General features: G+C 41.2%; 1 protein-coding gene across 3 annotated transcripts in view; it reads left to right on the forward strand.

Moving 5' to 3' along the window:
- The window catches only part of STK32A (serine/threonine kinase 32A), a 127,985-nt gene that overhangs the window by 75,133 nt on the left and 35,340 nt on the right, over positions 1–17,512 (forward strand). For all 3 annotated transcript variants that reach the window (XM_025447652.3, XM_035713556.2, XM_035713554.2), the window contains exon 6: positions 13,336–13,373. In XM_025447652.3, coding sequence (XP_025303437.3) covers positions 13,336–13,373 — 38 coding nt within the window. The remainder of the gene's footprint in view (positions 1–13,335; positions 13,374–17,512) is intronic.

A 17,512-nucleotide genomic window follows, 5' to 3' on the forward strand; every position in this document is an offset into this window, starting at 1 on the left:
CTCAGCACCTGCTCCCAAGCTACCAAATAATGAATGAGCATGAATAACACATGGCGAAAACAGGAGAATTTGCCTTCTTGGTATTAGGCATCAGGCAGTTTTGAAAGCAGCTTTGTGACTGTGCTTCTTACACAAGACCACCTATTTGTGAAAACCCAGTGAAAAAGGCAGAGAACTGCTCGTTTCCAGGTTAACATTTAACTAGCCTGTGCTGTGCTTCTGGTAATTTCTATTAGTTGAAGAGCTTCATTAATTATGCAACCTGTGACTTGGTCCAAATTTAATTTTACTTTACCTACACACATTTGAGTACAAAGCTGAAGCTTCATTCTTTCAGGTTTAGTCACTTATTTGTGTGCCAGGCACACAGTTCTTGAATAGAGCTTTGAAAAATAAAAACATGGGGTTTTTTTGTACTTGCAGAGCTCACGGTTTAGTTGAAGAGACAGTGAACAAGGAACCAAGCACCTAAATAACCATGTTAGTTACAGATTGCCTTTAGTGCTTCCTGGGCAATCAGCAGGATCCTAAGAGAGTACGCATCTGGGGGGAAGGCGGGCTACCTTATGTATTAGCATGGTGCTCAGAGAAGACCTAGCTGGTAGGCAGCATCTGAACCCAGACTTGCCGGACAAGTAGCTCTAAGGTCGAAGTCTGTTCTGCCCAAGCAGCACAGTGGTCTTTGCAGTTGGAACATGCGAGAAAGGGGGAGAGTGGTTCAAGAAGCAGTAAGAGAGGGGAGCCGAGGCCAGATCAGCTCATCAAGTTCAAGCAAATACTTGAGCTCAACCTAACTTCCTATTTGTAGTTGAGTGAAAATACAAAGCCAGTCCAGCAAAGGGGACATACTTGAATTTGTTATCAGTTTGGAGATAAGAGTAGAGCATGCACAGTGGGTGGTATGAAAATGAGGCTGGAAATGGTAGAGAATGGGGCACGCTAGCTCTTCTGGATATCAGAATAAGAGCCTCAGATTAGGAGTCCACAGTGCTCACTCTGCAGACAATGGATTGGCATACTTTTTCTGAGACTTATTTTTCTCATTTGTAAAATGGTCTTAATAATATCATACGTGATACAGCTGAACAACTATGAAAAGCTCCTGTCACAATGCTTGGGAGGACAGGGGCGGCCAAGGAAGGGAAGCCCTATTGCTATTTTCCAGATTCATGTAAAACAACTAAAGGGGCAGCCCAGGTGGCTCAGTTGTTTAGCGCCACCTTCAGCCTGATCCTAGAGACCCGGGATCGAGTCCCTCGTCGGGCTCCCTGCATGGAGCTTGCTTCTCCCTCTGCCTGTGTCTCTGCCTCTCTCTCTCTCTCTCTCTCTCTCTCTCTCTCTGTGTGTGTGTGTGGGGGTGTGTGTGTGTCTCTCATGAATAAATAAATAAATTCTTAAAAAAAAAAAACAACTAAAGGCTATTTATCACCAAGCCGTAGGATAGTAAAGGTAAAGCGCAGCTTAGAAATCAAGTCCTACCTCCACCCAAAGATAGAATTTGTTCCACAACTTCCCCAACAAGAAATTGTCTTCCTAACCTCACAATACTTCAGAGATGGGACACCCGCTGCCACGTAAAGGATTCATTTCACGTTCAGATCTGATTTTCAAAATGTTCTTCCTCCCAGTGACTCACAGGCAGCCTCACGGTTGATTCTGCTGCTGCCCACGGGAGCCTTGAGTCAGACAGGGCCTCTGCTTAGTTGTCACCTACGATTACTGCTGCACTGGGTCATTTATCAGTGGCCTCCAGGATCCCTCCTGGTCAATGCCCTGTTCTGGTTAGCCAAGATTTGTTCCTCGTGAAGTTTTTTTATAAAGTTTTTATTTATTTATTTATTCATGAGACACACAGAGAGAGGCAGAGACACAGGCAGAGGGAGAAGCAGGCTCCCTGCAGGGAGCCTGACGTGGGACTTGATCCCTGGACTGGGATCACGCCCTGAGCCAAGGGCAGACGCTCAACCGCTGAGCCACCCAGGCATCCACTCCTAAAGTATTTTGAATATCACTTCTGGGGTCAGGTAAACGTGAACTGGAGTTCTAGCTCCTCATCATAGTCGGGGACCACAGGATAGCTACATCAGCTCTCTGTGGCTCTGGGGGGCCCCATCTATGCACTAGGGAGAATCACTGTACCTACTTCAGGAGGCTCCTTGAGAATAATAGATAATAAAGCATTTAAAGGCTCATCCTGGTTTCTCACATGTTGCCTTAAGTGGAATCAACCATCAGCAGTACATCACGATGGTTTAATGGTAGTTGAAAACAACGATTCATCATTTAATACCCTCAGTTTAACATCAGTTTCTCCCCTTCTAGCCCTTCCTACAACTGGACACTTACTAATCATTTGTTCAATGTTTTTTACAGTCAGTCCAACAATCACTATGTGCCAGACCAGTGTACTTGGAGTTTTGTGTGCCTCAACTCACTAAACCTTCACAGCAACCCTATAGATCCTGTTACTGTCCTCAGGACATAAATTCAGAGGTCTGAGTCTCCAAAGGGTATTTACAGTCTTTTACTAGGGAAGCAAATTTTTCTGAAGGCCCTGATAGTAGGATCCCGTTAGGTCTCACTGACCATTCTGGCTCATCCCCACCTTAACAGAAACCGTGATAAGGGAACCAGATTCTCATGATTGGTGTACAATGATCATCCCTCAGTCTGGGACTGGGTGAGGGAGAGAAGAGACACTGGCATCAAACCCAATGGCCTGGGACTGAATTCCAGCTGGGTCATGTATGACCCCGGCAAGAGAGGATAGTTTCAGTTCTAGAGCTGAAATGGAACAAACTGCTTTTTGCCTCAAATTGAATACCCCTGTCCTCTATGCAATTATAAAACAAAACAAAACAAAACAAAACAACAACAGCAAAACCCTCTCATGACAATTTATCTGTTACGATCAATAGATGACCACTCCTTGGTCTCTCTTACTTTGTAGACTCTTTCCCTTCCACTAACTAGTACATTTCTTTCCCTGTACATTTCTCTTCAGGTTGAGAGAAAGACCCAGGAGATTTGAGTTTAAGCCAGTCCTTGTGGCCAGGGGACTTAGCTCAGGTCCCTAATGCCATGTCCTTGCTTCCTTGGTTATAGAATGGATAAATGGGACCTAGGTTTCTATCTGTGTGAATCCAAATTAAAGGAAATAATGGCAGTGAATGAGCATTGACTAATGCTAAACAGCAAGGCAGGAAGCCTTGTCATTAAACATTCTGCCTCCAAAGAGTGCAAGTTGGCTAAAAATCTCAAGTGAGTGGGATGGTGGGATATAACCATGCTTCTCAACAGGAATATCTGACTGATGGATCTGTACCATCAGGATAAGTGTGACTCACCTTACTAGAACAACAGATTTATTCCATATAACACATGTGGAACTTTACTTTTACATTTAAAAGAAACATGACTATATTATAGAGTTGGGAGGAAAATATACATGATTTTCAAATATAGGAAAAAAATTAAACTCGCTGCAGCCCAATATGAACCACATCCCAGACCCCCAGGTACGTGAGGACATTCTTCTCTCTTCTGTGGAGAAGTAAAATATAAGCATTGAGATATAAACTAAGATTGCACCTCACTATCTCTGGTTGTACCCCAGCTCCAGCAGTTACTTATCATGTAATCTTGGATGAGTAATGTAAACTCTCTGAGCTACGCTTTCTTCACCTGCAAAAATGGGGGTCATATTCTAAGTGAGGGAGCTGCTGTGAGCAATAAAAGATATGTTGTCTATCAAGTAGCTGTTGTAGCATGGACAGTAAGTGGTAGCTAGAACCATTCTATTACTCATGGGAAGTGCAGCAGTTTGACAATTTTTTATCAATTCTCCTGAAACCCCTCTTTCCTGTGTCTAAGTGAGGAATTGCTGATCAACCTTGGCACTCATTTCTCTCGAACATGAAGGCCCTCCTTTTCAACATGGCAGACACTACTAACTAAAGAGTTGGCCCCATGCTTGGAACCTACTTGCCATCCTAGCTAAAATAACCACGTGAGCAATAGTGGAAAGACCATGACATTTAAATTCCATCTCTGTCATTTATGAGCTGTGAGACTGTGGACAAGTCAGTGGCCTTAGATTCTCTCTCTCTCTCACTCCCACTTTTGTATATGTAGATAGTACTGCTTTCCTTTAGTGTCTAAGTGGTAAATCAAACAAGGGAGGTGACTTTTAGGGAACCTCTGTGAGAAGCCTTGGGTGACTCATGAGGATCAGGGCTCAAAGGGCTCTGAAAGGTCAGCTGAGCAGGTTAGTGTTCCTCTGCTGCACTATCCACTTACTGTATTGCTGTCAAATGCTTATCCAGCCTCAGTGACAACATCCACATCACATTTTAAGATTACATGATAGTTCACACCAACTTTGGAAGTGTCTATCTATTAAGAGGTTCTTTCTCAGATCCTGACTTCAGTGCTTATTTGTAACTGCCTCAGTGCTCTCTACTGAAGAACTGGCCCCCCCCCTTTTTTTTTTTTTTTTTTTTGCCAAAGGGCCATTAACATCTGGTCCCTACCACTCTTCCCCTTTACCAAAGAAACCTATCCTGGTTGTGAATATCTTCATAAGTTGTTTGGGTTGGGGGGTTTGGAGGAGAATGACATGCTAAGCTGGAGGTCTAATGCTCTGGCTTGTATTTGGTGATTTAACATAAAAGGTAAATTATTATGGACAATGGAGGAGAAATTCAGAAGTCATGAGAGAAGACATCAGAGAGAAGGAAGGCATGGTAGGTAGGCTAGTGTCTTCAATGATACTTGAGAAAAGAAACACAAATTCAAAAAGGGATGCTGCATAACATTTTCACGGATGGTAGGATGGTAAAGTCATTGCCTTCATCACCTGATTAATATATAATGACATTGGACCTGTGTAGTGGGGTGACAAATGAAAAGCAGTGCTATCCATGAAAATCCATTACACTCAAAATGAATATGTAAACATTTTATATGTATATATAACTACATGTATAAAATATGTATTATATATTATTACAGAATGTATTTTTAACTCATATTCCCTTGAACAAACTATGGGGAATGTTGGATTTGTTTTTTGTTTTTTTTTTTTTATTTATTTACTTATGATAGGCACACAGTGAGAGAGAGAGAGGCAGAGACACAGGCAGAGGGAGAAGCAGGCTCCATGCACCAGGAGCCCGACGTGGGATTCGATCCTGGGTCTCCAGGATCGCGCCCTGGGCCAAAGGCAGGAGCTAAACCGCTATGCCACCCAGGGATCCCGGAATGTTGGATTTGAACAACAAGAACAATAAGCAGGCAGAGGGATGCCTGGATGGCTCTGCGATTGTCTGCCTTCAGCTCAGCGTGTGATCCTGGGGTCCTGGGATCGAGCCCCTACACTGGGCTCCCCGCAGGGAGCCTGCTTCTCCCTCTGCCTGTCTCTGCCTCTCTCTGTGTCTCTCATGAATAAATAAATAAAATCTTAAAAAGGTAAGCAGGCAGAAAGTTACTAAAAGAGTAAATCTTAAAAATTTTCATCACAGTAAAAAAACAAAACAAAACCCACTCTAACTATGTGTGGTGATGGATACTAACTAAACTTATATATATTATGAAATGATCACTACAATGAGTATCAAATAACTATTTCCTATACCTGAAACGAATATAACATTATATGTCAATTATATCTAAATTTTTAAAAATGAAATTTAAACTTAAAAAAAAAAATCAGCCAGTTAGTAAAAAAGAGATGGAGGATTACTTGGTCCATAATCTAACTCTGGCACTCTTTACGACTGCCTCCTGTTGAACTATGCATTTCTGCTCACAAACACCCCTTATAGGGCAGCCTGGGTGGCTCAGTGGTTTAGCGCCACCTTCAGCCCAGGGGGTGATCCTGGAGACCCGGGATGGAGTCCCACGTCGGGCTCCCTACATGGAGCCTGCTTCTCTCTCTCCCTGTGTCTCTGTCTCTGTCTCTGTGTGTGTGTGTGTGTGTGTGTGTGTGTGTGTCTCATGAATAAATAAATAAAATCTTTTTAAAAAGATTTATTATTTATTATTTATTATTATTTATTATTTATTATTTATTTATTTGAGAGAGTGACAGAGTGACATGAGCAGACAGAGCAAGCATGAACAAGGTGGTGGGGGGATGGGCAGAGGGAGAGGGAGAAGCAGACTCCCCTCTGAGCAGGGAGCTGATGCGGGGCTTGATCCCAGGATCCCACCTGAGCCGAAGGCAGATGCTTAACCACCTGAGCCACCCAGGCACCCCAATAAATAAAATCTTAAAAAAAAACAAATACCCCTTATACCCTGCCATCCCCACCTCACTTTTTTCTTACATATGTCTTTTTATGTGACCAAAAACGTCTGTGTGACATCTTAAATAATATAGAATCATATGCATAATATATTTCCCCTCTCAAGAAATAGGAGAGAGCCCCATACAAGAGTACATTATGTAAGAAAGAATTAAACCCCAACTGTAGACCTATCACAAAGCTATGGACACTGAAGGGGTTGATTGTGGTTTGGAGACACTGATTTTCTTGTTCCCTGTTCTCACAATACCCCATATCGGGTTGCAGGGTGAACAACTTGATTCCAGGGTAGGTGCAGTGAAGGGATGTAATTAGCCTATTAAGTTCTGCTAATATCTTGTAAAGTCATTCGAGTGAGAACAGCAGATACATCAGTTCTGCCTTGGATCCTGCCCCAGGGAGCATTGTATTTCCACGGTACAATTTATAGTTGCCACCGTAGGCATCAGCTGATTCAGCCTTTTCTGCTTAATTAAGTCGAGATGGAATGAAGAATTTCTACAGAATGTGTGTCCCTAGAACTGCAATTTACCACGCCCCAAATTCTGTAGCCCCTCTCCAAAGTCACAAGCTCTAATTGTGCAGAAATCACTTCTTTCTTACTCTTGCTCTAAATATACACTGATACGTTTAATAAAAATGATCAATGTTCTGGTTGACCAACAGTAAATACAGTGCATCAGTCATAGAGAGGACTTTCTTTGTTTTGCTTTTTCCTGGCTCTTCTTAAGGAAAAAAGAAATATACGGCTTTTAATTCCAGAAGTTTGAGAAGCCAAGGGACCAGATTCACTCATTTTTATGACAAATATTTACTTGAGTCCTTGCTTTGTTCTGGGCACTTCTACGAGCCCAGGAGCTATAACATTGTACAATACAGAAGAGATTTCCTTTCTCTGAGAACTTATATTCCAGTGGGGTAGAAAAATAATAAATAAATAGGAAAATAGTGTTCAGAGCTGTGCTGAATGTAAGATGGAGGTGAAGAGGTAAGGATGGTGGGGGAGGCTATTTTAGGTCAAGTGGTCAGGAAAGAATTTGGAAGAGATATTTTAGCATAGATCTGAAATGATAGGAAGCAGTGAGCCAAATAAAGGTCTAAGAGAACAGGATTGCAGACAAAGGAGGTTGCAGTCCGAGGGAGCCATCTGTGCAAAGGAGGGAAAGCACACCCTCAGTGTGGCTGGAGCATGGTGTGTGGCAGGGACGGGGTGCTATTGTGTGGAGCTCAGGGCTGTGCAGGGCTAGAGTATGTAAAGGGCATATGATGCCAGCAATAAATGATTTAGATTTTTATTTCATGTGAATTGGGAGCCAAAGGATGTTACACAGGGAATATTGTGTGGTGGCCCTCACCACTTTGAGGGCCATGTGACTAGTGGATTGTTGAGGGACAGTAGGAGAAGCAAGAAGGTACTAGTGCATTACTTCAACTGATACCTCATGTAAGTGGTATCATATCATGTTTGTCCTTTGGAGTCTAGCATATGTCACTTAGTGTAATGTCCTAATGGTGCATCCATGGTGTAGCCTGTATCAGAATCCTGTTTCTTTTTAAAGCTGGATTCCACTGTATGTATACACCACCTTTTGTTTATTCATTCCCCCACTGTTGGATATTTGGTTTGTTTCTACTTCTTGACCACTGTGAATAATGCTGCTATAAACATGGATATATGAATATCTGTTCAGATGTTTGCTTTTCTATTGTTTTGGGTACATACCCATAGAAAAAGAACGTGGAACCATGTATTAATTTCCATGTTCAATTTTTTTTGAGAGACCACCATACTGTTTTCAGTAATTGTATTTCAAAGGTGGAGTTATTAAGAGTTGTTGAAGGACTAATACTATGAGTTAAAGAAAGAAAAGAATTAAGAATGATCTTGAGATTTTCAGGGGCACCTGGGTGGCTTAGTCAGGGAAGGATCTGCCTTTGGCTCAGGTCATAATCTCGGGGTCCTGGGATCCAGCCCTTGACCAGGCTCCCTGCTTCTCCCTCTCCCTACTTCTCCCTCTCCCTCTGCCACTCTCCCTGCTTCTGCTCTCTTTCTCTGTCAAATAAATAAAATATTTTTTTATAAAAAAAGAATAATCTCAAGATTTTAATTTTTACAGTGGGAGAATTATGAAGCTATGTGCTAGGAATCCTGAAAGAAGAGGATTTGGGTATCTGTATGGGATGTGGATAAATGCCAAGGCTTCTCTTTAGAACATATTTGTCATGGCTCTTAGACATACGGATGGAAATATCAAGCAAGAAGTTGGACATATTATTAATCTAGAATTACAGGGTCAGGGATGGAGACAAAATATGTGTGTGTCTGTGTGTGTGTACACACATACATATATGTATATATTTTTATTTATATTTCCAAAATATATATAATTTTTTTAAATCACAGGAATAAATGAAATAATTTAAGTGAGAGTAGCGGTATATGTGACTAAGCTCTGGGGAATCAGCATTTAGAGGTTGAACCAAGAAGATACCAGCAGACAAGACTGGGGAGGAATCTCTGTGGCAGAAGGAAAACCAGTAGAAAGGGGCTTTTTGCAAAACACAAGAATAAAGTATGTCAGAAGAGAAGGAATGATCAATCCACAGAGAAGTAAAGCATGGTAAATAAAAATGCAGCTAGGGGATTTGGCAAACTGGAGGTCATCGATGTATCCGACAGGGGCAATTTCAGGAAGTAGCAGAGATGGAAGCCTGGCTGGAATGGGCTGAAAAGGAGAACGGAGATGCTGTTTCTGATTTCTCACCTATTAACAACTCAATCCAGAGTTGTTATTGCAAAGGAAATTAGTGAAAATGGGATGATAAGTGGAGGTAGTTATGCATCAAGGAAGGTATTTCCAAGAGACTCAACCATAACATACTTCCTAAAGAGAGGTAGAAAAAGGTGTAGGAGAAGGGAAGGAATACCAAGCTAAGAGAAATCTGTGAGAAGGTGAAAGAAGATGAGATCCAGAGCTGCAAGAGAAGAGTTGTCTGGGGTAGGTGCAGGGACTTTTAATTTATTATAACTGGTGGGAAGGCTATGAGTATGGATATAGAAATAGGGAGGTTGGTAGACTTAATAGTAGGTAGCTCTCTTGTCTTTGTGAAGTGGTTGGTAGACTCAGTGGTAGATAGTTCTCTTGTCTTTGTGAACTAAGGAGGTTCAGCCATCAACTGAGAGAAATTGAGAGTGAACATGAAAGAGGCCTGAGGGCAATGGAGAGTGTGATGTGCTCCTCTTGGAGAAGGTATCTCACTAGGGCTTGGCACACTGGTGCTGGCTTGAGATATGCGGCCATGAATTCAAATGAGAGGTAAATATTACTATGTCTGTTTCCAGCAAAGTTCAGGAGCTTGGCTGTAGGTGAGAAGAATTGGGGAGTTGGGTTTAACCAATAGTGTGGTTTTAATAGATAAAAACAATTGAAGGCAGTAAGAAAATTAAAGATTTGTACAAGGGATGTTAACAGTGGCTGTGGAAGGGAATTAAGGATATGAATGAGGGTTTTGATGCATAAACACAAAGTGATAGAGTCAACAATTGATGGTCTCAGGGTGATGCGTGTACAAGCTTGGGGAGTGGACTGGAGAGAAGGTCAGGTTGGTCAGGGGTAGGCTGCTATAATAACAAAGGAATGATTAGGAAATAGGAGTAAGTAAACACTTCGGGTATCAGATAGAAGGAAAGAAGATTGAAGGTTAATTCGGGTTAATATTCAAAGTTCATGCATACATGCACCTGCACATTGGTATGGCATATGCTTTGTTCTGCTTGTAGTTACTAAGGGGCTTATGATTCATTAAAATTGTCAAGAAAAGAGGATCCTGACATTCTTGGTGTGTCAAAGACAAGGTCGTCTTATTTCAATGACATAAAAGCCACTTGACTAGGCTGAAAATGCATCCTCAAAACCTATTGCAGAATTTCATCTTTAATGGCTTTTGTGATTTGATGTAACAACCACACAGACATTATATCACCTCGAATTACGGATAACAAGAGAGAAGGAACTTATTAGTGACTCGCTGATGATAGGAAGTTGTTAGAGTCCTCCATATAGGTCTGAACCAAAGAACTTTGCCAACAGTGCTAAGTGTTGTGCTTTTCCAATGCCTTTTCATTCATAGATAAGCTTTTAAGAGGTTCAGAGTTTAAAATCAGATTGACATCTTTGGATGTGGACAATGTTTGGATGGTATCTCTGAACATGATTGTACATCAGAAAGTCCTAGACGTTTCTGTTTTTTTTTTTTGTTTTTTGTTTTTGTTTTTGTTTTTGTTTTTTTGTTTTTTTTTTGGACAGACACATAGGCCTGGCCACAGAGAGTCCAATTGCCACAGGACTGAATGAGATCAGGGAACCCAGGTTGTTTACAGCTCCCCCAGGTGATTTTCAACATAACCACCAAGTTAAACCATAGTAGAGGTCACCTTAAATGAAAGAAACAGCTTAGAATAAGTTCCCTCATACTTAGTGTTATTTGACCAAGCTACAGAGCTGAGGAAGTGGTGCTAAATTTCAAAACTAGAAAACATCAACTTGTCCTATCAGAATTTTAATATAGTACACCGGGTTTATTATCACTGTCTTCTGGTATGTGAATAAATAATGTTAGCATGCTGAAGTTTACCCTGTAGTGACTTAGAAGTTACCTCATCACATTTCAGGGAAGCTATGTACTCAGAATCTGTGTCTATACACTTTATTTTTTTCTTAAAGTCCAACTTTTAAAATATTTATCTTACATTTTCCACATATATGTTTTCTCTGAATTTTGTAGTAAACACACCCCTTTTACACTGTAAAGCTTTTGGCATGGTTCCTTATGAACCTTTCCTACCCTCTCCATCCCAGAGCCAACTAGATCTCATTTATCTTTTTATTTCCTATATTCTAGCACAGTGGCTTCTCAAAGTAGATAAGTATTCAATGAATAAATGAATATAAGTAGGAATAATCATATGAGCTGTTACATCTCTGATCTCTGTATTATTCTTTAAGCTTCAAGGTAGTTTCTGGGAAAGGTAGTAGATACAATGAGATGTGGCTTTGACACTTAAAAATGATGCTCAAGGATTTCATAGAAACGTCTGAAAGTGTCAAACCCACAGCAAGTCATCTTACTCACCAAGCCTTCATGAATCCAGGCAGTGAAATCATTATGCTAATCTTGTCATACCCAAGTGTCTTCCCTCCCCACAGAACTCCATGGGGCCTCTTTTTTGCTGATGCTGCTCACTGGGTGAGGGTGTGAAAGAGGTAGCAAGAAACTAATATCCAGTTTACCTTAAGCTTTGAATTGCACAGTATTTGAGGGTGCATCCTTAGTACTCTGGTATGTACCATTAGGATTAGCCTTCTTGAATGCACTAGACATTCTCCTGGTATCATTTAGTCATTCATTTACCGCCTGCCAAGCACTGTGAGCCTATGTAATGGAATATGACATTAACCTAGAAACCATCGCTGACATCAAGGAGTTTATGATCCAGTTAGAGAAAAAGAAATATGAGCATGATAAATGTTATGATGGAAGAAGTATACCATGCCAAGCACATAGGAGGAGCCGTAGACTCAGAACTGGAGATTCAGAGAAGGCTTCCTGCAGGAAGTTGTTTCAGACCTTTGAGTTGAGGGATGAATCTGCTTTTTCTGAGTCCCTTGGTAAGAGAGCTCTGATTGAGGCAAAGAATCAGCAGAAGGTGAGGAGATGCAGGGAGCACAGGAGCCAGATGATGAAAGGGACTTTATTTCATATGAGTGAGTTTGGACTCGATAATTCTTGAAACAATAGAATCCATCTCAAAAGAGTTTGGGGTGGAGTTTGCAATACTAAGAGAGTTTAACCATAGAAACAGGTAATTTGAAACCCTATGACATGCATCTTTTTAGTCAGTTGTACCCTGCACCAGAGAAAAATGTGTCACAGATACAGATGATGACTTCTGAATCCAGAATTAATGTTTGAAACCTAACAAAGGAAATAAGAAAATATTCAAAGTTCATGCATACATGCACCTGCACATTGGTATGGCATATGCTTTGTTCTGCTTGTAGTTACTAAGGGGCTTATGATTCATTAAAATTGTCAAGAAAAGAGGATCCTGACATTCTTGGTGTGTCAAAGACAAGGTCGTCTTATTTCAATGACATAAAAGCCACTTGACTAGGCTGAATATGCATCCTCAAAACCTATTGCAGAATTTCATCTTTAATGGCTTTTGAGAATTTAGGTTGGAGGGCTATAATGGTGTATTAGGGAAAGGCAGTAAAACCCTAGTGCAAGAGCAAGGGCCCTTACAAACTACACTGCTGTTCTCTGATTGAGGCTTACACTAATACTATGTCATGAGGACTTTGAAAACACCGTGGGCCACTCCTCTAAGTATTTACCATCAAACTACTCCTTTCACTGGAAAAAGGTGAGTTCTGTTTCCTCCTATGAATTTAAGGATCTCACTAATGCCTGGAAGATGAGTCCAACTCCTTTAATTACCCCAGCGATAATATTTATTAAGTAACGAGAGACATTATAGCATCTTCTAATTTCTGCAAGTTTAAAATATAACCCTATCTTAGATCATTTTTTCCTTGTTTTTTAGAGTCTTGACATTCATTCCAGTGACAAAGATGAAAAGGATACTGAGTACTACTACCTATGGCAATTTAATTGCCCCTATGACCCTAGAAGCTAAAGTTACCTGCTTACATGTCAGATGCTACAGAAGTAAAGAATGTCAGCTTTTGGATGACAGGGACTCAATCTCAAAGCCCAGATCTTTCTTTTACTAACAGAGGCCCTTTAAGCCTCCATTTTCTGATCTAGAAATTGGGGATCTTAATTGTAATCGTGTCAGAGATTCACCATGGAAACTGGATGAGAGCGTGAATGACGAAGGGCTAGCTCATTGTTTCAAGCCAACTTGGAGCTCTTGTGTGCTTCCACTTTTATCCTTTAGTTCTATTTGCTTGTTTGCTTGATTGATTATGAGCAACTTTCTCTTTTCCTTTTACTCCCCTAGGGATATGAAGCCTGACAATATTTTGCTTGATGAACATGGTAAGTAAATTATTTGTTTACAATCAACGTGACTTGCACATAAAACAAAGGATGTGGGACAAAAGGATTATCCCCAGCAAAGGAGTGTTACACACGGGAAAGGGCCTGCTTGATTCAGTTGAGTTCTATGTTCAAACTTGATTTGATGGGTGGGAGGGACAAGGTGGGTGGGTGGACATTATTACTGTATCAGGGGAATGGTACCCCCCCCAAAACCCTTAGATAACATTTACATAATGAAAAAGTTACTCCCTTTACAATTTTCTTACACTTCTGATTTTTTTCCCAGAAAACCATCACAGGTTTCTTTGGTGCTAATTTGCCTTAATATCTTTCTAAAAATCATCTCTTTTTTTTATAAAGACAGAAAAGACCTCAAGCTCAGAGCATTTGGCAGGCAAGAGTAGCTACTGAATGTTTAGCGCCACTATTTTGTTCTCGTTGCACCTACGTTTATGCTTTTCTTCTTATGAGGGAAAAATTGGTTTCACATTTGCAGAAGAGCGAGCGAGTTTTCTGCTCAAGGATTTTTAGATTTTAAAAAAACAGTCATTATAAAGAAAAAGAGAGAGTGGACAATGGTATATGAGGCACCCAAGTGGGGAAGTGATACAAGGATTTGGCAGGAACCATGAAGGTGATCTGTGAATGCCCGAAGCCCAGGAGACACTGATTAAGGATATCCTGAGAGCCAGCTTTCGCCAGCAATGATTAATGTGTGTCATCTCTTCCAAGTGTTTATTATTGTTTTTCCAAGTGTTTATTTTAATGTATGTTTGGATATACTGGTATATCAGGGTGGACCATAGGCAAAGGTCTTTCTTCTGTGTTTCAGAAGCTGTTGGATGAGGGAGTCCTAAATGAGCAAGGCTCCTTACTCATTTGACTTTTACAAAAGGAACTTGCAGTGGGACTGCAACTCCAAGTACCAGCCACTGCTCATTACTTATTTACCTACGTGCATTTTAAACCTGATGTGCAAGACCCCACCTGTGCTCAGAGGGCAAAAAAAAAAAAAAAACAAAACAAAACAAAAAAAAAAAACCCTTCTGTGTATGACCTCTAATTTTGAAGCCTGGGGTCATTATTTATTTATGGACTGTCTAAAAGATTTTTTCCACTTTCTTCTAGTGCTTCATTTCTTCCTTGCCTTTACTGCTTCTGACCTTTGGGAGCAGATTCTTGGAATCTCCAAAATGTGAGCAATAGTGAGATGTGGCATGAAGGTGACTTTCATGAAAACACTGGCTGTCCCTGCCTTACATAAGAGGCAGGAGCCTCTCTCAGCCTGGTGCAGATAAACCCTGTGGAGCTTCACAGTTGTGGGGAGGGCCTCCCCTCACCCACAGAGGCCACCTCTGCACAATTTAGAAAAAGGTTCTCTGTCTCCCCAGCCCAGCCTTATGAATGCACATGGCTGGTCCACTAGAACACAATCTGGGGTTCTGTTCCCACTTGCCCCCTTCTCTGCTGCCTTTGTGTGCAGCATATCACTCTACTACTTGTTGAGGCCCCGAATGGAGACATGTAGGTCCTGTTCACCACAACCTTTTCAAGATTTACTTCCCATTCAAACCAGTGTTTTCATTTTGGGCCTCAAACCTGGCTTCGTCACATTTCTACCATAAAGTCATCCAATTCTCCCTCATTCAATTTCTTTCTCCTCCTCATTTTCTGGTCAATTTGATGATTGTAGATTAGGAGAATAGTCCAGAAATCAATTAATCTTCAAGTTTACCTGCCCTTAGAAACTACGCTTTTGAAAGAATCATTGTGTAATATTGTAGTTAGAGTATGGATTCCGGAGTCTAATTATCTGAATTCAAAACCCAGTTCACCCCCTCACTCATCACTAGCTCTGGGAGTTTCCACAGACTGTTTAAACTTTCTCTGAATCTCAGTTTTTTGAGGAACCAAAAGAGTAATTAATTCTTAGAGTCACTCTAAGAATGAACTAGCATACTATTTTAAAAATGCTGATTGCAGTGTCTGCCACACTCAAAAGTTAAATATTCATATAATCCCATGAGGTACAGTAGCTTTCTTCCTTCAAGAAGGAAGCTAAGGCTTCTGCATCTTGTTCTATGTGGCTCTGTCTGTAGCAGATGGTCCGTGAAAGCTGGGCCCTTACCTGTGTTTTCTAAAGAATTATTTTGATTCCAGAAGGGATGTGCCAAAACGTTAGTGTGTCTAAGCAATTTTGTGTAGCACTAAATCTTAGGCACCTATGCCTTCAGTAATCTGTTCTGCTTTTCCCTCCATGCACAGGGGGCTAAGCCCCCTTTTGGGGGCATTTTAGTCTTGGAAGGGCTGAGGCTCTGTTGCTTAGGGAGTGTGAGCCACCATCCCAGTCGGGACCCTGTCAATCTACACCTGTCACCTGGTGAACTGTTTACAATAACCCTTTAAGGTTTTGGGTTTCAATGATGAATTAAGAGGTCTTTTTTGCATTATTTTTTCATCCTGCATTCTACTTGAGAATCACTGCAGTAAATAAGAGAAGCATTGTTTTGGAAAGGAATGGATACATGAATGGGATAGAAGCAAACAACCAAAAAAGATAGAGAGCTGTATTCTCTGAACATTGTCCTGGGAATCCCCTTCTGAAGAAAATATTTTAAGGCTATCTACTCTCTGTTTATGCGGATTCTGAGAAACCAAGGCTTTCCGGCATTATGCAGGGACCATGATGAACCACCCTTAAATGAATACATTCCTGATACCCTCCAGCCCTGAGCACATTCTGTAGAGCTGCTCCCGTGAGAATCAGCTGACCCCCAAATCAATGCACGCCTTTTCGATTGTCTTCTGGTGTGATTTCCATGTCTCCTATTTGAAATCCTCATGTGTCCTCTCCGTCCACATTCAGAGTGTTTCACCCCCGATGGGCCATCACATGCGCCTTTTGCACGGGGATTTTAAGCAACCATGAAGGATAATTGCCTATCTTTGCCATGCCTCCTACGCCTGTTCCTCCAAGTGAACTGTGTATCACACCACACTGCTCACATTTTAATTCAGCACCATCCTGCTACAGGAAGAAACTTTGTTTTATTCTTACTGATTCATGTTGCCTCGCATTCATCAGAAAAGACTGATATTTAAAGGAACTGAATCCCTTTGTAAAATGGAGAATCTTTCCACCGTGTCAATGAACATTCAGAACTTGACTGAAAAAATGTTTTTAATTTAGACCATACCTGTTACTGTTCTCCCCAAACGTGTCATTCACTAGTTCAGAGCCCAAGCTGGCATTAGCTCTTGGATGGCTCATCAATCGTCCTGATAGATATTTTCATATCCTACCAACTTAAGTACCCCCATCCAATTCTATCAATTCCATAGTGTCTAAATTTTTGTGTCTTAAATTATTCAGGAAATAAATGCTGCATCCAGAGGAACAATAATGTCTGCCTGGCATATCTGAGGAAATGACAATTATGGCATCATCTATAATTTAGTTTCCTTAATATCATCCCTGGTCCCAGGAAACAGAGAAAGGCAAAACTCGGTCTGGGGGTAGGAGGAAGAACTAAGCATGCTACCCGAACAGCTTCTTCCTTGCAGAGTCCCAAAACAGGCCTAAAAATCAAGTGGGAAGCATCTTTTCTTTAAGAAAAAAATTATCTAGGGGTGCTAGATGGCACAGTTGGTTGGGGGTCCAGCTCTTGATTTCTGCTCAGGTCATGATCTCAGGGTCAGGGGATTGAGCCCCTATCAGGCTCAACACGCAGCACAGAGTCTGCTTAAGACTCTCTCTCCTTCTGCCCCTCCCCTCCACACTCTCTTCTCTCTCTCTCTCTCTCAAAATAAATTTTTTTAAAGATTAATATATCCCTAAATACCTATATCTATACACCTATACCTATAGGTATATAGATAACAGATATATGGAGAGAGAGAGAGAGAGAGAGAGAGAGAGAATAGCAGGACCCTATCCCCGTTAACCAAATGCACTAAGTCTCGGCTAGTACCTAAGGATGTGCCGGAGGGACCGTGCCAGTCTACACCTGTCTACACTCTTTAATAAGAGTCTCAGGAAGATATGGCACACACTCTCAACATTTTTGGGTAGTGGAAATGTTTGAAAGCTGGGGGCAACACCCACTGACTGGTTAGGGAGTCCTGGAGTGCTGTGT

The sequence above is a fragment of the Canis lupus genome, chromosome 2 (assembly GCF_003254725.2).
Source record: "Canis lupus dingo isolate Sandy chromosome 2, ASM325472v2, whole genome shotgun sequence".
NCBI classification, from domain to species: domain Eukaryota; kingdom Metazoa; phylum Chordata; class Mammalia; order Carnivora; family Canidae; genus Canis; species Canis lupus.